Source organism: Plecotus auritus (assembly GCF_963455305.1).
Source record: "Plecotus auritus genome assembly, chromosome: 8".
In the NCBI taxonomy this organism is placed as follows: Eukaryota; Metazoa; Chordata; class Mammalia; order Chiroptera; family Vespertilionidae; genus Plecotus; species Plecotus auritus.
The window spans coordinates 55,128,654-55,150,012 of record NC_137782.1 but is presented as its reverse complement, the minus strand read 5'-3'; the positions used below and the strand labels follow the sequence as shown (position 1 = coordinate 55,150,012).

The 21,359-nt window shown below is 42.7% G+C and overlaps 1 protein-coding gene across 2 annotated transcripts in view; it reads left to right on the top strand.

Annotated features, from left to right (window-relative positions):
- Nucleotides 1–9,933: 9,933 nt before the first annotated feature.
- Nucleotides 9,934–21,359, top strand: part of MALT1 (MALT1 paracaspase) — a 58,882-nt gene continuing 47,456 nt past the window's right edge. The window contains exons 1-2 of one of the 2 annotated variants that reach the window (XM_080686458.1): nucleotides 9,934–10,347; nucleotides 17,186–17,352. In XM_080686458.1, the coding sequence (XP_080542584.1) occupies nucleotides 10,073–10,347; nucleotides 17,186–17,352 (442 nt within the window). In that variant the 5' untranslated portion in view covers nucleotides 9,934–10,072. The remainder of the gene's footprint in view (nucleotides 10,348–17,185; nucleotides 17,353–21,359) is intronic. The other variant, XM_080686459.1, reaches the window with a different exon arrangement.

The window sequence follows — 21,359 nt, the reverse complement described above, 5'->3', positions numbered from 1 at the left end:
TCCCTCTTCCTTCCTCTCTGTAAAAAATCAATAAAATATATTTTTAAAAAATTAAAAATAAATAAATAAATAAATAAAACTCACTTGACAAATGACCTGAATATTAAATCACTAGAATTAAGCAATATCCTTTGAAGAGTTCTGATGACAGCTGGGGGTGAAACTGATTTACTATTGGTGAAACAGATGTTACCAATGACCACTGAGCTAAATATGATCAAGCTGCCAATATTACTCCCATGCAGAAAAAAATAATAACAAAATAAATTTGTTCCAGAGGACAGACACTCTTAGTTGAATCTGTCATACAATGTAGGAACATCTAAATGAACAAACAATCCATAGAGTGAATAATATCCTGGTATCCAGAAAAAGGAAAATATAGTTGATTAATATTGTGCAAGTAAATTATAGTGATAAAATTCCTTGGCGAAATTCCACACGAAAACGATGTTTTCTTAACACAGTCTTCATCATGTGATTAAAGAATGTGCAAAGGTTAGGGTGTTGACTCAATGACAGCATATGAAGGGTATGATTAAGGGGAAATACTTCTCAAGGGAGGAGGTAATAGCCCTTCCAAGTCATTGCTAAACATGATGAAGATGTGTGAGCTTTGAAACCTACAAGTTTGTGTGGCTACCAATGAGCTTGGGAAAATGACAAGCTGAAGAAGATAAATGGAACAGGGTGTTAAAAGGAAATGTTTAGCTGAGGCACCTGAAATAGCCACCACATTCTATGAGGTGCAGGAATACTTAAATGCAGAGTTTACAAAACAGGTGGTATAATACAAATAATAATAATAACCACTACACACCTATTAGAATGGCCAAAATTCGGAATATGACAACACCACATGTTGGGCCTGGATATTGAGCAACAGTGCTCTCATTCATTACTGGTGCAAATGCTAAATGGTACAGCCACTTTGGAAAACAGTCTGGCAGTTCCTTACAAAACTAAACATAATATTACCATACGATCCAGCAATCATACTCCTTGCATGCGAAAAGGCAACCAATCAATGTGTCTCTCATACATCAATGCTTCTCTCTCTCTCTCTCTCCTCTGCCTCCCTCCCTCTCACTCTCTGAAAATCATGAGGATAAAACAAAAACAAAACAAACAGACAAAAAAACACCCAGACCTCAAACTAAATTGTGCCCTGGTCCTCTTTAGAGTGGACCTTGGATTATCAAATTATCAAATAATCATAGTGAGGAGCAGGCAAAGATCAGCCCTTGCCAGCTCTGTCTTCATCTTCCTCCTCGGGCTGGTTTCCCTTCTGCTGAGGCCCAACCTGCACTGTTACCCATAAAGGAGGTAAGAGAAGTGTCTCTACTCTATGAAGTCTGTGTGCCACGCCTTCAAAGCTTTAGGGAGATAAATTTAGACATAAAACAGGAAGTAATTCTCTATGTGGCTGCGAGTGATCTAAGAGAAGTTATTGCCCCAAGATATTTGAAAGCTGAAGTGTGGGGGAGCAGGTCTCAAACATTAGCATGGATCAGAATCACCTGGAGGGCTTTTTCTGCCCATATTGTCGGGCCCATCTCCAGAGCTTCTAACTCAGAAGGTTGTGGTGGGGCCTGAGAATCTGAATTTCAATAAAAAGCTGATGCTGTTGATCCAGGGTCCACACTTTGAGAGCTACTATGGTAGAGGTTCAAGAAGAGACAGAAGTCCGGCCAGCATGGCTCAGTGGTTGAGCATCGACCTATGAACCAGGCAGTCACGGTTTGATTCCCAGTCAGGACACATGCCCAGGTTACGGGCTCAATCCCCAGTGTGGGGCATGCAGGAGGCAACCAATCAATTATTATCTCTCATCATTGATGTTTCTATCTCTCTCTCCCTTCTTCTCTGAAATCAATAAAAATATATTTAAAAGATTTTTAAAAAGAAGAAACAGAAAACCTCTCTAGGCCACAGGGCTCTCATCTGAAGTTGTAGGTGTTGGGCTAAGTCAGCTAAGGAGCTCTTTTGGGCTGACATACCATGATAATAGTGTTAAATAGGTGACTACACATGTACTTGTGTTGAGCTATTCTTGTTATTATTAAATATTTATCGATTGCTTACTTTAGAAAGACACCATAAAAAATTCCCAATAGCATCAGAATTCTGATTTATATACTGTAAATAAGACTCCTTAAGGCAGGGGTCCTCAAACTTTTTAAACAGGGGGCCAGTTCACTGTCCCTCAGACCGTTGGAGGGCCGGACTATAGTTTAAAAAAAAAAAACTATGAACAAATTCCTATGTGCACTGTGGGTCCGGGATGAGTCGGCTGCTAAGCAGGACAGGCAGCGGCACCTGGCGGGCCGGATAAATGTCCTCGGCGGGCCGCATGTGGCCCGCAGGCTGTAGTTTGAGGACGCCTGCCTTAAGGTCACTTAGTGGAAAACTTAAACTATAGAATATTTTAAATAAGTGTCCTTTTGCTCATAATTTCAACAAGCCTTCTACAAAAATGTTTCAAAAGAAAGTTTTCATTGAGGTTGCTTTACAAACAAATTTCATTAATAGCATATAAGGATTAGCATATAACTAATGTATACTATTTTTTCTTTTATTGATTTCAAAGAGGAAGGGAGAGGGAGAGAGAGAGAGAAACTTCAATGATGAGAGAGAATCATTGATCGACTGTCTCTTGCAGGGCCCACACCTGGGCATATGCCCTGACCAGGAATTGAACCGTGACCTCCTAGTTCATAGGTCGATGCTCAACCATCCAGCCACACCAGCTGAGCTTAAGTATACTTTACTAGTAAACCGTTGGGTCAACTACACATGCACCTTCCTCTTTCCTTTCCCCCCACAAATAAATCTTACTTGCATTTTGTCAGAATAATGTGCCCATCCTCCTGAAATAACTATGCTTGTCCTCGACATCTAATTTTAGCATATAACTACTATTACAATTTGAACTGTAGATCATTTAAATAGTGCCCTTAATCCCATACAAATAAACCTTATTTACATATCAATTCGCTTAATTTGAAGTACTCCACAATCCTGGAGCAGCAGACATCCTCCCTGGCTGTCCTTGATCACGTGTTCTCCTCTGGGACCTAATGCCCTTCCACTCAGAACCTCAGGATTGAAGGAGCCTTAGAAACCATCTAGTCCACAACCCCAATCTGACCTACCAAATGTGACCTCAGGGGACTATGCCAAGGAATTTCCAGGCTCTGAATGGACAGCCAGGGATCATGACTTTTGAATCAATTCTTGGCACGTAACACTTTGTGAAGAGTCTGCGAAGGTCCCTCCATCAGAAACCCCAGGAAACCGAGAATAGGTCATCCTTGGAGGTATGAAGTGGAAGTCTGAAAGGATAGCCAGGACCTGGAATCCTGAGTCCCCTACCAGTGTCTGCTTGGTTCCTAGAGATGTATCTATGGAAGAGGAGCATGTTATGTAGGGGACAGTATAGTAGACATACACACTCTCTTTACCACTGAGTAAGTCATCAGTCAAAATCCTTATGGTAGAATTCTACCTTGATCAAATGGCATAGTCTAGTAGGAACCACCACTGTACCTCAAGGCCTAGAGCAGAGGTAGCCTCATCTGCTCTCCCATACTTCCTGTCTTCCAGGTGCCACCTGACCCACATTGGCTTTCAGCTACATGTCTAAATCCCCACCCCAACCCTGATCTAGTTGGCCTTGGTCCCAAGTACCTAGGGCTGGTGTCCCAAATAAGACAGAGGATGCAGCAGGACCTAATAATCAGATTGAGCCAGTGCTTATACAGAAGAATAGACTTATGAATACCAAGGAAGATAAAAGTGGCAAAAGATTGGCTGAAGGTAAGTCGGGAGCAATCAGAGGATCGCATATGGCCACCTTCCGATGATCTTGTAAAGGTAAATTGGCTATTTTTTCATGCACTAGTTCTATGGTCCCTCTTAACAGCCCTGGCTCTTTGGAATCCTGGTGAACAAGTCATTTCTGAGCTCTTCCTGGGGAGGGAGAGGAATTCAAGGGAGGATTGGGGATGGATGGGGAGCAGTGCCCATGTTAGAAGCTGGTAGGAGCTGAATGCCTGGAAGAATTAAGAGCCTTTCTCCCTTAAGAGTGAGCCTAACAAATGGACCTTCACCCCTTTCTCCTGGGCCCTCTACTGGTCTTATTTATGTCTCCTGCTGTTAACATTCTGACTCTGTGAAGGGAACAAGAATTTGGCCTTTGACTATCATCAGAACTTCCTTTCCCTCTACACTCTGGTTTCATCATTGACATACAGAAGTTCTTGTTCTCCAAAGGTGGAATGGAAGGCAGAGATCTGCCCTAGCTGGTTTGGTTCAGTGGATAGAGCGTCAGCCTGCGGACTGAAGGCTCCAGGGTTCAAATCCGGTCAAGGGCACATGCCTGGGTTGTGGGCTCCATCCCTAGTAGGGGGCGTGCAGGAGGCAGCCGACCAATGATTCTTTCACATCATCTATCTCTCTCCCTCTCCCTTCCTCTCTGAAATCAATAAAAGTATTTTTTTTTTAAAGAACTTGCTGTTAAAAAAAAAAAAAAAAGGAAAGGCAGAGATCCTAGGCTCTCCCTAGAGCAGCGACTTTCAACCTTTTTTCCTCATGGTACACATAAACTAATTACTACGGGGAAAGAGGTCATTTCCAGACCTTTTCTATCACTCCAAACAGAAACTTTATATACATTGAACACTAACTGCCATTCCTCTCTTCTACCAGCCCCTGGTAATTTCTGTCTCTATGAATCTGCCTCTTTTAAGTAACTCTCATAAGTGGAATCATATGGTATTTGTCTTTTTGTGACTGGCTTATTTCATTAGCATAATGATTTCTAGGTTTATCCATATTTTAGCATGTGTCAGAATTTCCTTCCTTTTTAAGGCTGGATAATATGCCATTGTATGTATACACCACCTTTTGCTTATCCATTAATCTGTTAATGGACATTAGGGCTATTTCCACTTTTAGCTCTTATGAATAATGCTGCTTTGAATACTCGTGTACAAGGATCTGTTTGAGTCTCTGAGTTTAATTCTTTTGGGTACACACCCCTAAATGGGATTGCTGGATCACATGGTCATTCTATATTTAACTTTTTGAGGAACTGTCAAGCCCTTATGTGATTTTTATGTGTAGCCAAAGATGAGGAACTCTGGTGTAGCCAGCATCCTTCTGACATTCTAAGAGAGTACTGATTGGTAGTTGTTAGGTATGATTATTATTATTTTTAGTTGTTAGGTATTATTGAACGAATTTCTTCATCAATTGCATTATAGCCCAATGCAGTTGTTATTGTCACAAAGTCAAAAGACCATTGGGTGGATTAATGTAGTTAGGACCCTTTGAAAACCCCAACAAAGTGTCTCGTGGCCATGAGAAATATCTCCTCAACTGAGTTCTTCCCTTCCTTTGAAATGTGTCCCCAGTGATTTGTTAGTACTGATCGCTTAAGTATCAGAGTTACCGAATGATTTGCTTTGTATTAATAAATTAGACCTGGTTCAGGACTATTCCAATCATATTGCCACATCTGTCATGATACCTCGTATTCTTTTATCACAACACTAGTGCTCAGCTATGTCTTCTTGAATAAGAAAGGGAGTGTGGTGTACATATGAATGTCTTCCCTCTCAGAAAGCATTGCTAAACAGTCCACTGATAGCCCGAGGGAGTTCCTTTGTATGTGAGGCATTCTTTTTCTCTTACTGTTCCACAGAAATACTTTCTCCTCAGTATTTTCACCCTTCCTTTCTGCTGCCAACAGATTACTCGCCACTCTTTTTCCTTGCCAGAGGCAGAGAGTGGATTTAGTCCACCTTGTACTTCTAAGCATTGTAAGGAAAATTGACCAAGACTGAAATGTAGTTGGGTATCTTAACTAGCTCATCTATCTGGGTTAATTTATGCCTTTCATTGCCTTTGACTTGGCTACTTTGAAAGTCTGAGAAATAGAAAGTATAGAAAACTGATAGTAATGCAAATAATACTTACTTAAAAGCATGTAAATTCTTTCAGTATAGGTTCGATTAATATCCCTCTCCCAGTGTGGAAGAAGCCCGTTTTGCATCTATTAAGCTAATTCATTTCAGCATTCTCCTGGGCTTACATATTTACTTTGTTTTTAGGTTCTGCTTTGAAGTGGTTGTAACACCTTTCTGGTTCTCTTGTTCACTACTGTGTTAAATAAAATCTTTGACACATTTGTTGAGAGTCATGATTTTTAACTTTCCTTTAAAACAAAACAAAACACTATCCTATCCAAAATCTGAAACACTGACAATACTAAATGCTGGCCTAGTTATAGAGCAACAGGACTCTCATGCATTGCTGGTGGGATGCAAAATGGTACAGCCCCTTTGACAAACAGTTTGTCAGTTTCTTACTAAACTAAACGCACTCTTACCATACAATCTAGCCATTGCACTCCTTAGAATTTATCCAAAGGAGTTGAAAACTTATGCTTACACAAAAACATGCGCACAGATGTTTATAGCAGCTTTATTCATAATTGCCAAACCTTGGAAGTAATCAAGATGTCCCTCAGTGGGTGAATGAATAAATTGTGGTACATCCAGACAACGGAATATTCTTCAGTGCTAAATAGAAATGAGTTATCAAGTTATAAAAAAAAACCTGGAAGAAACTTAAATGCATATTAGTAAGTGAGAGAAGCCAATCAGCAAAGGCTGTATGATTCCAAAGATATGACATTCTGAAAAATGCAAAAACATGGAGATAGTAAAAAGGTCAATAGTTGCAAAGAATTGGGAGGAAGGAGGTATGAATTAGACAGGGCACCGAGAAGTTTTAGGGCGGTAAAGATACTCAGCATAATATTGTAATGTTGGGTACATGTCGTTATACATTTGTCTTAATCAACAATTTTCAACTGGTGTGCTGCAGAAATTTTTAAAACATGTACTACCTGAGTATTTAGTCAAGGATACTAACCTCTTTTCCCTTAGACTGTCAAATAAAAAAATGACAGCAGCCAACACAACAACAGCTGTCCAGTGTGATTGAATCAAAATTATACCGATTTTTTACTGTTAGATCGGCAAAAAATATGTATATTTTGGTGTGCCACAGAATTTTAGTAATTAGTTTAGGTGTGCCATGAGATGAGAATGTACACCGCCATAAGCGAACCCTAACGTAAATATGGACTTAGGGTATAATGAAGTATCAGTGAAGGTTCATCAGTTGTAACAAATGTGCCATACCACTCTAATGGGGGATGTTGATAATGGAGGAGGCTGTGTACATGTGAGGGTAGAGGGTACAATGGAAATCTCTATATCTTCCCCTCAATTTTGCTGTGAACCTAAAACTGCTCTGAAAAAGCAAAGCCTTAATAAAAGCAAAACAAAATTAAAATCATAATTTAACAGTTTTGGCACAGAGCCAGGCACAATGAATGAATAAATGTAGATAAGTGAATGTAGTCCTTGCCATGCATGATTTATTGTGAAGGAAGAATGTGAAATACCAGTGCAAAGCTTAGGTACTCTTCCAAAGTTAAAATCAAAATGGGAAAATGCCCCTAATCCTTTGGATTCCAGCAAGAAGGAGCAGTAAGGGATGTGGAGACCCTTATGCTGAGAGGTGACTCAGTGGCCTCCACACAGAAGCTGAGTCAGAGGTCACAAAGGGTACAGAGCATGACATAAGGGTGAGAGGTGAAGAATGCCATTCAAGTCACAAGACTCCTGTTTCCTTCCCCTCTGTTGTAGATGGATCCCAAGACCTGCAGGTTTTCTCCCAAGCTGGACTGTTGAAAACCTATCCAGATATCAGTTGATATGTTGTTTTGGCATTTTTAATTAGAGTGCTATCAAGAGACAAATTGTGTAAAGGAAAAACATCTATGAGTCAGTTTCCAGTTTTGTGAGTGTTTTGAAGGTTACATCAATGGATTTCCATAGAATGAAACCACAAGCTTCCTGCCAATTGTCTGGATTCCCAAAGATTTGTCACTTTCAACTAATGAGGGGGGACTTCCAAGTATATTATCTATAAACATGCATGAATTTTTAAGGGGCATTTAAAAGCCAGATAGTCAGTCTGTTTTTCTCCTATCTTTATATAAACACTAGAGGCCCAATGCACGAAATCCATGCAAAAGTAGGCCTTCCTTCCCCCAGCTGCCGGCACTGGCTTCCCTATGGCACCCGGGACCAGCTTCCCTCGCAGCCCCCACTTCGGCTGGAGGACCTCCAGTCTAATTAGCATATTACGCTTTTATTATTATAGATAATGATCGGTATATAAAAGAGGAAGCAGAATTGTTCTTTATTATGTTGTTCCCAAGATTAATGTAGCAATTTTCAGGGTATTAATACACACTGAATTACTTTGCCCAGACCAAGGCAAACAAGGATAATAGCTATCGTTTATTATCTACTCTGTGCCAAGCAGAGATTAGTGTTTCACATACAGCAACTTCTTTAATTATGGTTACAACTCTGTATGTACTATATGTCCAGTCTCATTTTAACAGATGAGGCAAAGCATTAAGCAACTTATTCAGGGTCTTAATACTAGAATCAAGCAGATGTTTCTGGATCCAAAGGTCGTGCACTTAGCCGTTATACCGCATCTGAACTCTGAACTTACAGTGATTGAAAAGGTATAGCGATTGCTTGTGCTAAAATGTGGTGAAGACTGTACATGAAGCGACTATCTTGCCAACAGGTACTGAGAATTTGGGTGTGCAAATTATCCTATCTAATAAAGAGGGCATATGCTAATTGACTGCTGGTGGTGCCCAGTCCCCTCAGCCCTGCTGTGGTGGCAGGCGCACAGAAAGGCCGGGCCTGCCTCCCCGCACGCCTGCCTCTGGAGTCACCCAGTCCCCTCAGCCCCCCAGCCATCCAGGGCCGCCCCAGGCTCAGGTAACCAGGGCAGGCTGAGGCTTGCGCTGCCAGCAGTGGCAGCAACAGAGTTGTGATGGGGGCGACGCCTTCCCTGGTCACCGGATAGCCTCCCACCCCTGAAGGCTCTCAGACTGTGAGAGGGGGCAGGCTGGGCTGAGGGACACCTTCACCCCCCCGCCCAGTGCATGAATTTTCATGCACAGAGCCTCTAGTTGCTTCAGAAAACCCTGCTGTCCTGTGATGAAAAAGTAAATTGGGCCAGGAAGCCTTGTACTGCTTTTGTCCCAAGTGATCCTATGTTTTAAATGGGACACCGACCTTAAATACTGCTACTATTGGGAGAGAGAGCTTAGGTGTAGTCAGCGTTTATTTAATCTATGCTGGACCCCTCCAGGGGAGGGCAATCTCTATAAGGTTGCATACTTTGATTTATGAAAATTGTGAGTGGCAGTCTGACTTGGGAGGAAACCAGGCGATCCCTGCTAAAAACAATCATTTCCAAGATCTTTTAAATAGGACACAGCCGTGTGTGTGTGTGTGTGTGTGTGTGTGTGTGTGTGTGTGTGTGTTGTCTAGGCACAGATTCCGGACTATTTCCATTATCTGAATGTCTAGCACCACTTCCTTTAACAATGCCACACACATCAATCCCTAAAACAAGGAAGCCCCCGCGCAGGTTGCCCAATGCGGGTGCTGGTGGCGCCACCGGGCACACTCAAGTCACTGCGTGCAAGCGACGGAGAGCCTTGCGCTCCCTTCCGTGGCAATCCTCCTCCCACGGTCTCGGGAAGCCCCGACGCCGCAGGCTTCCTCGCCGTAGCGGAGCCGCCCGGGCGTAGTTCCTCCACCGCTTCCTCCTCCAGCCGGGCAATCACCCAATCCTTCCTGCTCTGCCAGGACTCCACCTCTCAGGGTTTGAAGCGCGCGCCTCTGCAGGCCCCTAGGCAACTCGGAGGTCGAGCAAGGTGCGCGGTCGCGCGCAGGCGCGCAGTGGGAGGCCCCGCCCCCGACAAGCCCCGCCCCCTCGCCCCGGCTGGTGCGGTGGGTCCCCGGCTCCCCCAGCAAACCTCTGTCGGCCGGGCGGGGAGCGGAGCTTCCTCCTCCGTGTGCGGTGCAGCGCCGCCCGATCCGTCCTTCCGCCCTTACCTCCACGGCGCCGTAGCGAGCGACGGGCGAGCGGAAGGTGCGCCGGGGCCGACACCGCGATGCGGCCGGCGGGATCCGCGGCCGTCGCGGCATCGCCGGCGCGGGACCTGCCACTGTGCGGGGAGCCGCCGCAGGCCCCGTCGCCCCCGGCCTCGCAGCTGCCCCTGGTCGCGCCCTCGGGGCCGCCTCTCCCCGCCCCGGGCAGCGCGACCCTCAACCGTCTTCCGGAGCCGCTGCTGCGGAGGCTCAGCGGGAGCTTGGACCGAGCGCCCGAGGGCCGCGGCTGGCGGAGGTTGGCCGAGCTGGCGGGGAGCCGGGGGCGCCTTCGGCTGAGGTGAGGGGCCTGGGGCGTAGGGGCAAGGTCACGGGGGCCGGACTTGGGCCGCGGGCGCGAGCGCAATGCGGGGGGCACGGGTGGGAGAGCGGGTTGGTGCTGGAGAGAGATCGTGGCCACACGGGACGGTGCAGAGCCGCGGGTGTGGCCGGGGCGCCGGGGGAAGGGCGTGGGAGAACTTCGTTAACCTTCCTTCCAGGGAGAGCGCTTTACCCAGGAAAGTGCTGGGAATGGGAGAGATTGGACCCGGCGTTCACACCCTTTCGCTACGCTCCTCCCCCTGAGCTGAAAGAGAAGTGGACGTTGACCTAGGACGTAGGTGGATTTTGAGAGAAGGAAGGCCCCCTGGAGACCATTCTGATAGGGCTGTGATCCCAAGGACTTAAAATGGATATAGACACAGACCTGGAGAATTCAGCAAGGTTAGGAAGAAGTGCAGGTAAAGAGATAAAGAGAGGGAAGGGTTTGGGGTGCAAGAGTTCATCATGAAGGTTTTTATGTAGGGAGAGACTGAAACTAAACTCAGTATCTTCAAACCAGCTCATCAAGTTTGCTTCTTGACGTGAGCTTTAAGCTATAAGTGAAACTATTTCCCTATTGCCAGGCTTGGGCCCCTGTGCTAGTGGTTCCTGAACTTTCAGTCTCAGGACTCCTTTAAACTCTTAAGAATTATTGAGGACCCCAAAGAGTTTTTTCATGTGGGTTCTAAACATCACATACTTATAGTATACACTGATATTTGCCATATTCGAAATTAAAACTAAGACGTTTTTAAAATATTCCCTCATTTAAGAGGACTAACCCATTACATGTTAACAGAAATAACGTGTTTTTGTGGAAAAATAAACTTTTCCAAAACTAAAGTGCCATTGTTTCACATTTTGCAAATCTCTTTAATGTCTTGGCTAGATTGCAGAGATCTGGCTTCTTTTATGTGCTTCTGCATTCAGTCTGTTGCACTGTCGCAGGTCTTGTAACACCAGATACTCCAGTGGACACTCCTTGAGAGAGTGAGTGAAAAAGATAAAAACGTCCTAATGTTACTTTGAAAAATGGTTTTGACTGGTGCATCCTGTGAAAGGGTCTCAAGACCTGCACCAGGGGTTCCTAGACCACATTCAGAAACACTGCTGTATACCATCATTACACTTCTGGTCTGCCTTTAAACCCCTACCAGGTTTCTTTTTAACTTCTCATATGACGAAACTTTGTCTTCTACTATAATTATTTGTGTACTTCTTTATAAACTTGAGAACAGTAATGATTACTTAAGATTCCATGTATCACGCATAGAACCTATCTTAGACACTCTATAAATACTTTTGAATTAAGATGAGAGATATTCATTCAAAATTATATTTAGCCCTGGCTGGGTGGCTCAGTTGGTTGGAGTGTCGTCCCATACACCAAAAGGGACATGTAAGGGAGGCAAACGATCTGAGCGATGTTTGTCTCTACATCAATGTTTCTTTCTCTCTCTAAAATCAATAAACATATCCTCGGGTGAGGATTTTTAAAAATTATATTTATTGCGTGCCTGTTATTTGCTTGAAGTTTCAGAAGATAAAAAGATGACAAATATTTATCTCCTATTCATAAGGACTTAATGGACTATCATTCTGGAACATTCACAAATAACATGTTAAATGCTATATTGGGTGTGAATAATAATAACAAAATTTTTTCATTTACTAAGCACTTAGTATATACCAATGTACTAAATGCTTATGTGCATTTTCTACTTTAATCTTCACAAAAACCCCAAGTTTCAGAGTTTGGGTTAAACCAAAGTAGTGATGACTTGGGATTATATAGAGGAGTAACAATAAGAGGATGGAATGAGTAAGTGTGGTAAGCTCACAAAGTTGAGCAGACAGATGGCATAATTTTCTTCTGTCCTAGGAAAAACACATTTTGCTTTTGGCTATGCAAAGAAAATCCAAAATACTATCACTCTAGATTCATAGATTTCTAAATTTCTAAACTTACAGTGATGTACAAAGTTGTCTTCTTTGGGGGTCAGATCACTAGGTCTGTGATGGGTTAATTTGTGATATTATTTAGTACTCTTTCCTGAAAAGGGCTCCTACTTGGTCATGAAGGAGAGAGAAGATAGTAAGGCTCTGCCACTGAAGAAGGAAGGCTGATGGAGTCTAAAAGTAGTGGATACCTAACATCAGGTTTTCCTCCCCAAGACTTCAGTCAGCTTTTGTTAAAGGCTACAGGATGGTGTTAACTTTTTGGGTGGGAACTAACAGAAAATTTGAGGCCACATTTCTAGTGAAAGTAGTAGAGAGAGAAGGGCAATTGCCTGGCAAGAGGTGACAAGCAACAAAGGGCATGCATTTGTGGAATCTGGGAATTTCAGGGTGGAGAGTCTGATAAGAGACAGCTGGAGTTTCGCCAGTCTTCCAAGATGCTGAAGGTTAGTTCATAGCAGGTTGGTTGTGGTGAGGAGAGTCAGGGCACCCTGAAGATCGGCGAATTGGGTAACATTAAGCTCATATACCTATTGAAATCAGAATTCAGCTCATATAACAAAAGGTTAGCACTGGGAACTTGGGGGTAGAGAGTGGCAGCTGGGGTGGGGCAAGGTAAACTGGTGATGCTTATTCTCTTAAGACCAAAAAAAAAGTTATTTTAAAGTCCTTTCAAACTAATGGCAGAAGAGCACCTATAACAGTAAAGGGTCCTAAGGGAAGTCTTCTCCAGAGTTAGACCTAGGAATTGTAGTGTGAGAGTCCAAGTGGGTAACAGTTTCCAGGAAAATGTGAAGTGTTTTCCTATGGGTCACTGGATTCATGGTCCTAAAACCTCAAAAGGTGGCCTATTCTGTTTCCTTTCACTTGTTTCTGACTCTATATATCCTTCCTCAAACCAGATGAGGGAAAATAAACCACAAGAGTCTCTTCTGAACTGTCCATCAGGGATTAGGAATAATTGTAAATGTTTTCAGATGGTTATTGATGACTCATAATAAATCCTAGCATATAGTAGTTCAGTTTCCCACAACCATGTACATATGGAATGCCCTAATTCCATTCCAGACTGAGCTAATATTGAACACTCTTTGCTGTCCATGTAGATAGGCATAGGTTCTGAGTGTCTTGGCCAAGCTACACAAATTCTGGCATAGAACATGGAAGCCCCAAAGATGACAGAGCTGCCTAAAATCCTTGACTGAGGGAGCTTAGCAATGGGGCTGCAGAACACGGACTAGGAAACGGGTCATTCTCTGTGCACCTGCTGTACAGAAGGTGCTCCTGTGGCTGCAGAAACCCTGCCCTCTGGAGTTTGTAGAAGGAATGAGAACTTGTGTGAAAGGCTGGAACAAAAGCTTTCCTCCTGTCTGTTGCCTTAGGGCTCAGGCTTTGTATCTCTATCCACACTTCACCTAGTCCCCTGCTTAGTGTTATCCTTTAATCTGACCGTACATATGTTTAGGTTGATTACTCTCAATTCATATCTTAAGTCATATCTTTGCTTTGAACTCCCCATTCACATTGTGTAAAAGCCTATCTGCCATCACTTCTTGAATGACAGACATCTTAAATGGAACATGTCTGAAGCTTAACATACGCCTCTTTCTCCTGGAGTTTCTTGCCTCTAACTAAATGGCAGCTACACCCCACCACATCCATTTTCTCAGCACATCCTGTCTGCTGTCCCTACAGTATAGATCCAGAATGCAACCTCCAAAATACTATCATTCTGGATTCATAGATTTCTAAATTTCTAGACTTACTAGGGTGAGCCACCAGTGTCATTCACTTGGATTATTCCAGTAGCTGCTTAACTTCTCCTGCTTTGTTTGCCCCACCCCAGTCTGTTCTCAATATATCAGTCCAAATGATTCTTTTAAACATTAAATCTGGCTTATCCTTCCTCTGCTTACAGCTCAGTGAAAACACCATTGAGCTACCACTTAACTCTTAAACCTGCTGTCCTATATTGTCTCCCTCCCTTTCTCTGCTCATTCAAACTCACTCTCTTGCTTCTCCTTGGACACAGTAGTGTCTTTGTACTGCTGATTATTCAGCTTAGGTGGTCTCACAGATGAATCACATGACTTGCTCCTTCACCCCTCAAATGTTTGCTTAAAAGTCACCCTCTCAATGAGTTCTCTGATGATGTCATTTAAAATTACCCCCTACATCTGCTCTCTGCTCCAGTATTGCCTGTCCCTCTGCTTTGCTTTCCCCCCCCCCTCCGCACCCCCCCCCCCCCCCCGCAAAGCACCTATGACTATTGGGTGGCTGGATATACAGAGAGAGAAGTAAGTGTTTGTGTGTGTGTGTGTGTGTGTGTGTGTGCGTGTGTGTGTGCGTGTGTGTGTCCTCCTATAGAAAAATCCAGGAGGATAGGGAGTTTTGTTTTGTTTGCTGCTATATCCTCAATACCTAGGAAAAAGGCTGGCTCAATTTAGGTGATTAGTAAGTAGTTTTTGACTTAAGGAGTAATGATTCCAAAGAGTAAATATACCAAGAAAAGAAGCAAAAGAACCTAAAAGCAGTGCCATGGTTAGTACTTTAAAGAGTGAATATGTTTTATTTGATTATATTCGTGTAACAGTAAAGATAAATATAGACTTTTTAAAAGCAAAGTCCATTTTTTTCAGTAAGAGTCTTTTAAATTAAATCAGAAATTCCAAATTAGGTCTGGTAGAAACCACTTCAAAGCACAGTCTTACAGGAATGTAACTAAAAAAAGGAAAGAAAGAAAAGTCGGGTATGTATAAGCAACATCTTAGTTGAAAGCCAGTGCCTGTGTGGAAAATTAGTAAAAGAAAAGGAGATAGAGAAATTTGTTTTTCTCCTGTGCCTCTTGTTTTGGAAGATAAATCATTGTCGACTTCAATTTGATCTTTATTTATTTTGTGGGGAAAAGACAATTTGTTTTTCATTTTCTCTATGTAAGTATAAACATTAATTAAAGCATCACTTGGTTGCATTTGACGAGATGGCTTCTTAATTTCATGTATCAGATCCTGATAACCTTTCTGAGTAATATTTAGCACACAGCATCTTTGTTTTTATAAATCTCATTATTTAAAAAATTGGTCAACCTTACATTGTCTCTAATACTGGTTCCTTAACCTAGCCATTACAAGGACTAGTAAAATAAATTTTTACTAAATAAAGGGCTAAATGGCATCATCAGCTTTTTGTATTTGCTACTATTGTAATCACAATTATTTCATAAATGAAAGGACACTTTAACAATTAAAAATATAGAAAAACTACCTTTGAGTAAACGACAGTTTCATTGTCCTTATTTTCATCATTTTACCATGGACTTATTGTGCTGCCACTAGTCTGCAGTGCAGAATTTGGGAATGGATCATCTATATTGTGAAGATTCACATTTATTGAATATATAAATTTAACTAGGATACTTAGAAAAGAATACCTAGTTAATATAATGATAGGAGGCCTTGAAGGACAAAATCAGATTACCAAAATAGTAGCTACTCAAAAACATTTTTAAGGTAAATTTAAAACAGTTCCAGAAATAAACATAATTAAGAAATTGACCTTCATATTCTTTTGATATTCCCATATTTTTATTGCATAACAATAGCTTTTATTGAGTACTTATTATTTGCCAACTTTTCTATAAAGAGCCAAATTAAAAATATTTTCAGCTTTGCAGACAAACTACTCAGCTCTCTGTTGGAATAGGAAAACAGCCATATACATTTGTAAATACATAAAATAATTAGTATAGCTGTGTTCCAATCAAACTGTTTACAAAATCAGGTGACTAGACAGGTTTAGCCCACAGACTATAGTTTGCCTGCCCCCTGTGTTTTTCCGGGCATTTACAAGTCCTTTGAATGTCAATGGCATTAATTGTCTTTTTTTTTAATTGTTGAAAAAAATGAGTGCACATAGTAAAGTTCAATAGTACAAAAAGCTTTAGAGTGAGAAGTGAATCCTCCAGCCTTGAGCTCTGTTCCCTTGGTCCCTTCTCTAGGTCAGCACTACAACTGGTTTCTTAGAGATTTTTCCTCAAAGTTAACGTATATATAAGAACAAACACATACTCTTGCTAATTAAAATAGTATCATGCAGGACATACACTGTTCTGTATCTTACTTTTTTTCAGGTGAGTACACACATAGATACTCATGTTAATTTTTTCAATATATTTTATGTAAGTACAAGAAAAAGTAGAAAAATGTATCTGATCTTCCTATTCCCAAGTTAAAAGTAAAAATTTTGATCAAAATCAAGGCCAAATTTCTCACACATCAAGTTTCTAGATTTCTCTCATTCTCCTGATTTAGTAGCCATGGAAGCTGAGTTGGACATGGGAATAAAGAGGAATCCCTGGTGATGGCAGAAGAAGGAAGAAAGAACAGTAGCATTCACAATGTAAATAGTTTTTCACCACTCAATGCCCCGCGATTTATTTTCTACAACACCTCTGGTGCCAAACATAGAGCAGGCATATTATCTAATATCTATATATATATAAAAGCCTAAGTGACCGAACAACCGGTCAACTGGCCACTATGACGCACACTGACCACCATTTTTTTCAACAATTAAAAAAAAAAAAAACATGCTCAACGCAGGAGCTGCCCCATGGTGATCAGTGCACTCCCACAGCCAACCTCCCGTGGCCGGCCAACCTCCCGTGGCCGGCCAACCTCCCGCGGTCCCTCCCCCCGAGCCAGCTGGCCCCAATCGGCCCTGATCGGGACTGGGCGAGATGGCCCCAATCACCCCCAATTGCCGGCCAGGCCGAGGGACCCCACCCATGCACAAATTCGTGCACCGAGCCTCTAGTATTGAAGAAAATTGTTGACTTGAATTAATTTCATTATTTTCAGTTGTCTGGACTTGGAGCAGTGTTCTCTTAAGGTCTTGGAGCCCGAAGGAAGCCCAAGCCTATGTTTACTGAAGCTAATGGGTGAAAAAGGTTGTACAGTCACAGAGCTGAGTGACTTCCTGCAGGCTATGGAACACACTGAAGTTCTTCAGCTTCTCAGCCCCCCAGGTAGGTTTTCCCCTTGGGTATGTTCTCCAGAAGTTCATGGAAACAAACTTGGAGGGAACTATCTTACTTGACCAGAAGAATTGTGTTAAATATTTTGGGCCCTGGCCAGTGTTGCTCAGTTGGATGGATGTTGTCCCATGCACCAAAGGGTTACTGGTTTAGATTCCCAATCAGGGCACATGCCCCGGTTTCAGGCTCGATCCCTGGTAGGAGGCACACGGGGGATGGCCGATCGATGTTTTACTCCAGTGGTCGGCAAACTGCGGCTCGTTAGCCGCCCACGGTTTGCCGCTCTGTTGACTAATGAGTTTGCCGACCACTGTCATATACTAACCTTTACCTCTTTGCTCACATTATGCCACAATTGCCTAATCCTCACAGCTTCCAACTACACGGTAACGTTTAGTCTACCAGTGGTTGGCAAACTCATTAGTCAACAGAGTGGCAAACCATGGCTCGCGAGCCACATGTGGCTCGCAAGCCGCAGTTTGACGACCACTGTTTTACTCTAACATTGATGTTTCTCTCTCCATCTCCCTTTCCCTTCCTCTCTCTCAAAATCAATAAAAATATTTTTGGAAAAAGTAAATGTATGGAGCCTCATTCCCCCCCTACGTTGACACATATAAAGGACATATAAAAAGCAAATACAGTACATAAACATAGGTTGGATTGTGTTTCCAAAAATCAGCTATTTAAGACATTTGGGACAAGTGGAATAATTTGACTATAACCTGCATATTAGATATTAGGGAATTATGTGATAATGGTACTGTACTTCTATAGAAGAATGTCTTTATTCCAAGGAGATGCATGCTAAAGTATTTAGGGGTAAGATTTCTGTTGAAACAGTGTAGCCAAAAACAATAAATATACGCACATATTTCTTGATATGTGTGTGTGTGTGTTAATGAGATAAAGCAAGTATGACAAATACTCATTGTTTAAGATTTTTGCCAATACGATGCTTTTGAAATGTTGATTGACTCAACCATATGATTTTTTTTTCTGAGTATATCAATATTGAGAGAGGTTTCTCACTTCCAAAGTTAGATGTGAGGAATAGGAAACAGTGCCTGTCATCCACAACTACAGAGAGTAGTCAACTACAGCAGTGTCGGGCAGAAGGGACCAGGTTGGCTCAGTCATCTGATGGCAGCAGCACTGCACACCTTTTTTCTCGTTGTGCCATTTAAAGCAAAGAAGCCAATCAAGATCTGGAGGGCCATGGACTAAGGACTCTGTGCTCTCTATTTTACATGGTTTTGCTGTATGCAATTATACAACACACTTGTTTGTGATACTATTTTTAAGTTAACAGGATGAATGTAAAATTATAATTCAGGTCTTATTTTTTACTTTGTCAGTTTTGGGGTTGGAGAATTAAGGGCACATGGTAGTGGTGTGCTATCAATTACATGTACCAGAAACCTCAACTCAGATTGACATAATAAAGGGAGTATGTTGGTTCTTCTAACTGAGAAGCCTTAAAGCAGATTGGACTTCAAGAAAGGAGGCAGGGACAGCCCTGTTTTCAAGGAGTTGGTTCATTTTTATTTTTGCTCTTCCTTTCTTATCGTTGACTTCCCCCTAAGACTGACTTTCTTGTGCATATGCACAAGATATCTACTAGCTGTTCTTGCATTCATCTTTGTCCCAGCAAAAATCATAAGATTCACTCTAGTTAATTAATTTTGTTCATGTGCCTGTCCCTACACCTGTCACTCTGTCCAGGGAAATGGAATGTGCTGAACTGCCTGGCTTAGAGTCGAGTTGGGTTGAGTCAGCTTTCCAGAAAGCACACCAAACAAAGTCTACACATCGATCACCAAACAAAAGTGGGCCTGTTGGAAGGAGAAAGGAAATAACAGATGCTGGGGAGGTTACTAAAATACCTACTACAAATGGAAAGGATCCTGGATTATGAGTCAGGAAACTTGGATTTTCAGATTATCTTCTGCTTTACAAGGCCAAATGCAGATGATAAAATAGGCCTCCTATAAATGCCTCCTTTGTGTTATCACTGAATTGGATGCTTGACGTGTTTCTCATTGCCTCTTCATAACAAATATATAGAGAGTAAATTTTATCTGACTTCCAGTTTTTTCCTTGAAAATGCAAACTAGAAATATTTTGTTTTCTCTTTTTGTAGTAATACACTTTCATAGGAGAACATTAGTTCTTATTTCACAGACAGTCCAATGATTTTTCTCTGATTGTCTTTATAGAGAGGTCTGTTTTGAGTGAGTAGGTTGATTGTCAAAGATGCTGAGAGCCTATGAACAGGCCTTTCAAACCTAAATGTAGGAAGCAGAGGAAGTGTTAGCTTTCTTTCCATCTTGCTTTGCCATATTCCATTCCAGTGGTTAGTGGATGACAGCCAGAGATAGCCAAAGGCAATGGCTGTAGTACAGAGTTCTCTGTTTTTGAGAAGCTGACCAGGTTTCTTTTATGTATTTGGGTAGTCCAGAAGTAGCTGGGCAATGTCCTCCCATCTCTGACTGGAGCAGTTCCCTTGAATTGGAGCTAACTTCAATGGTCCCTCACTTAGCATGAGGTCTGAGTGGAGGGTAACTCACACTAGGGAGCTTGCAGTCCGTGGGCTCTGACACCTGATATGTTTTCTGAAGGAATACCACAGAACTGAGGTTTTACCCTCTTCTGCTTTCTCTCTAACTAGGCTTTTCCACAGCTCCTGGGTGGCCAGCTTGCCCCTAGTCTGGTCTTGCCTCTACTTTGTTAGAGAAATTGCTTAGTTTTTATGCTTGGGTGGTGTCCATCCCCATTTTCTAGCACTAATTGTTTCCCTACTTTTTGTTTCCTTGGTCATCTCAGTGGGAATTGGAAGGGGACGGGGGCTTTAAATAAATGTGCCAGAAGATTTATTTAGGGGTAAGATTTCTGTTGAAATAGTGTAGCCAAAAAAATAAATATACACATATTTCTTGATGTGTGTGTGTGTGTGTGTGTGTGTGTGTATTAATGAGATAAAGCAAGTATGACAAATATTCATTGTTTAAGATTTTGCTTTGGTGGTGTCCATAATGTTTGGACCAAAAGTCCATAATGGTTTTTTAGACCTTTTTAAATTTTCATTAAAAAAATCAAAAACTCTGATCCCAAAGCAATCAATATTGGTATCTGTATCCTTAGTAAAGGTAGGTAAACTTAGATGTGATGTTTTTATTTGTTTCTTTTGTTTCCATTGAACACATTTTGAGTGCATATTTATAGGCTCTATCAGTTAGAGTTATATAGATCACGAAATGGTTGCCAAGGGAGGAATGCCCTGACCTGGGAATGGTTTAGCAGAGGCTGGACAATGGTGGGTATTTAGAGAGAATTTTACATGTGGGTTTTATTAGGTGAATCCTAAGGTTCTTTCCAACTCCAGTTTTGTGATGTTGCCATTTATCTCATTCTATATAATAAAAGAATTGTCCCCTCGGGTGGTCGTTCGACCAGGAGTTCAACCAGGAGGCCAGGCGTTCGACCGCTTGCACTGACCACCAGAGGGCGGTGTGGAACATGGTGGGCGTTGGTGATGTGCTGCAACCTCTTGCCAGCTACCTGGGGGCAGGGGTGACGGGACGGAGGTGCAGTGAGAATGTGGGGTGTCCGCTGAGCTCACTCTCACTCCCCCTGCTACCCTCACCCGGGACACCAGGGCTTGCACGCTGGGGAAACTCCCATGCTCAGATTCAGGGCGCCAGTGGGGATCCCGCCCCACACCTGCGCGGTGGTCTCTTCCAGGTGAGCCTGGACCACAAGGACCGGTTGGGCTCCCCGTGGGTTCACACAGGAGCCGCTCTGTGAGGCAGGCCAGGAAAGAGCGCACTGCCTGCCTGGCTTCTGTGCAGCGCCACTGGGTGGCCCAGAGGCCCATACTGCGCCGCGGCCCGCAGCATCTGGCCGTGCTCACTGCATCTCCGTGTGGGGACTCGGGCGCCGTGACTCAGGTGGAAGGAGGTGCACGAGGACCTGGGGGCCCAGGTGCTTCCCAGGAC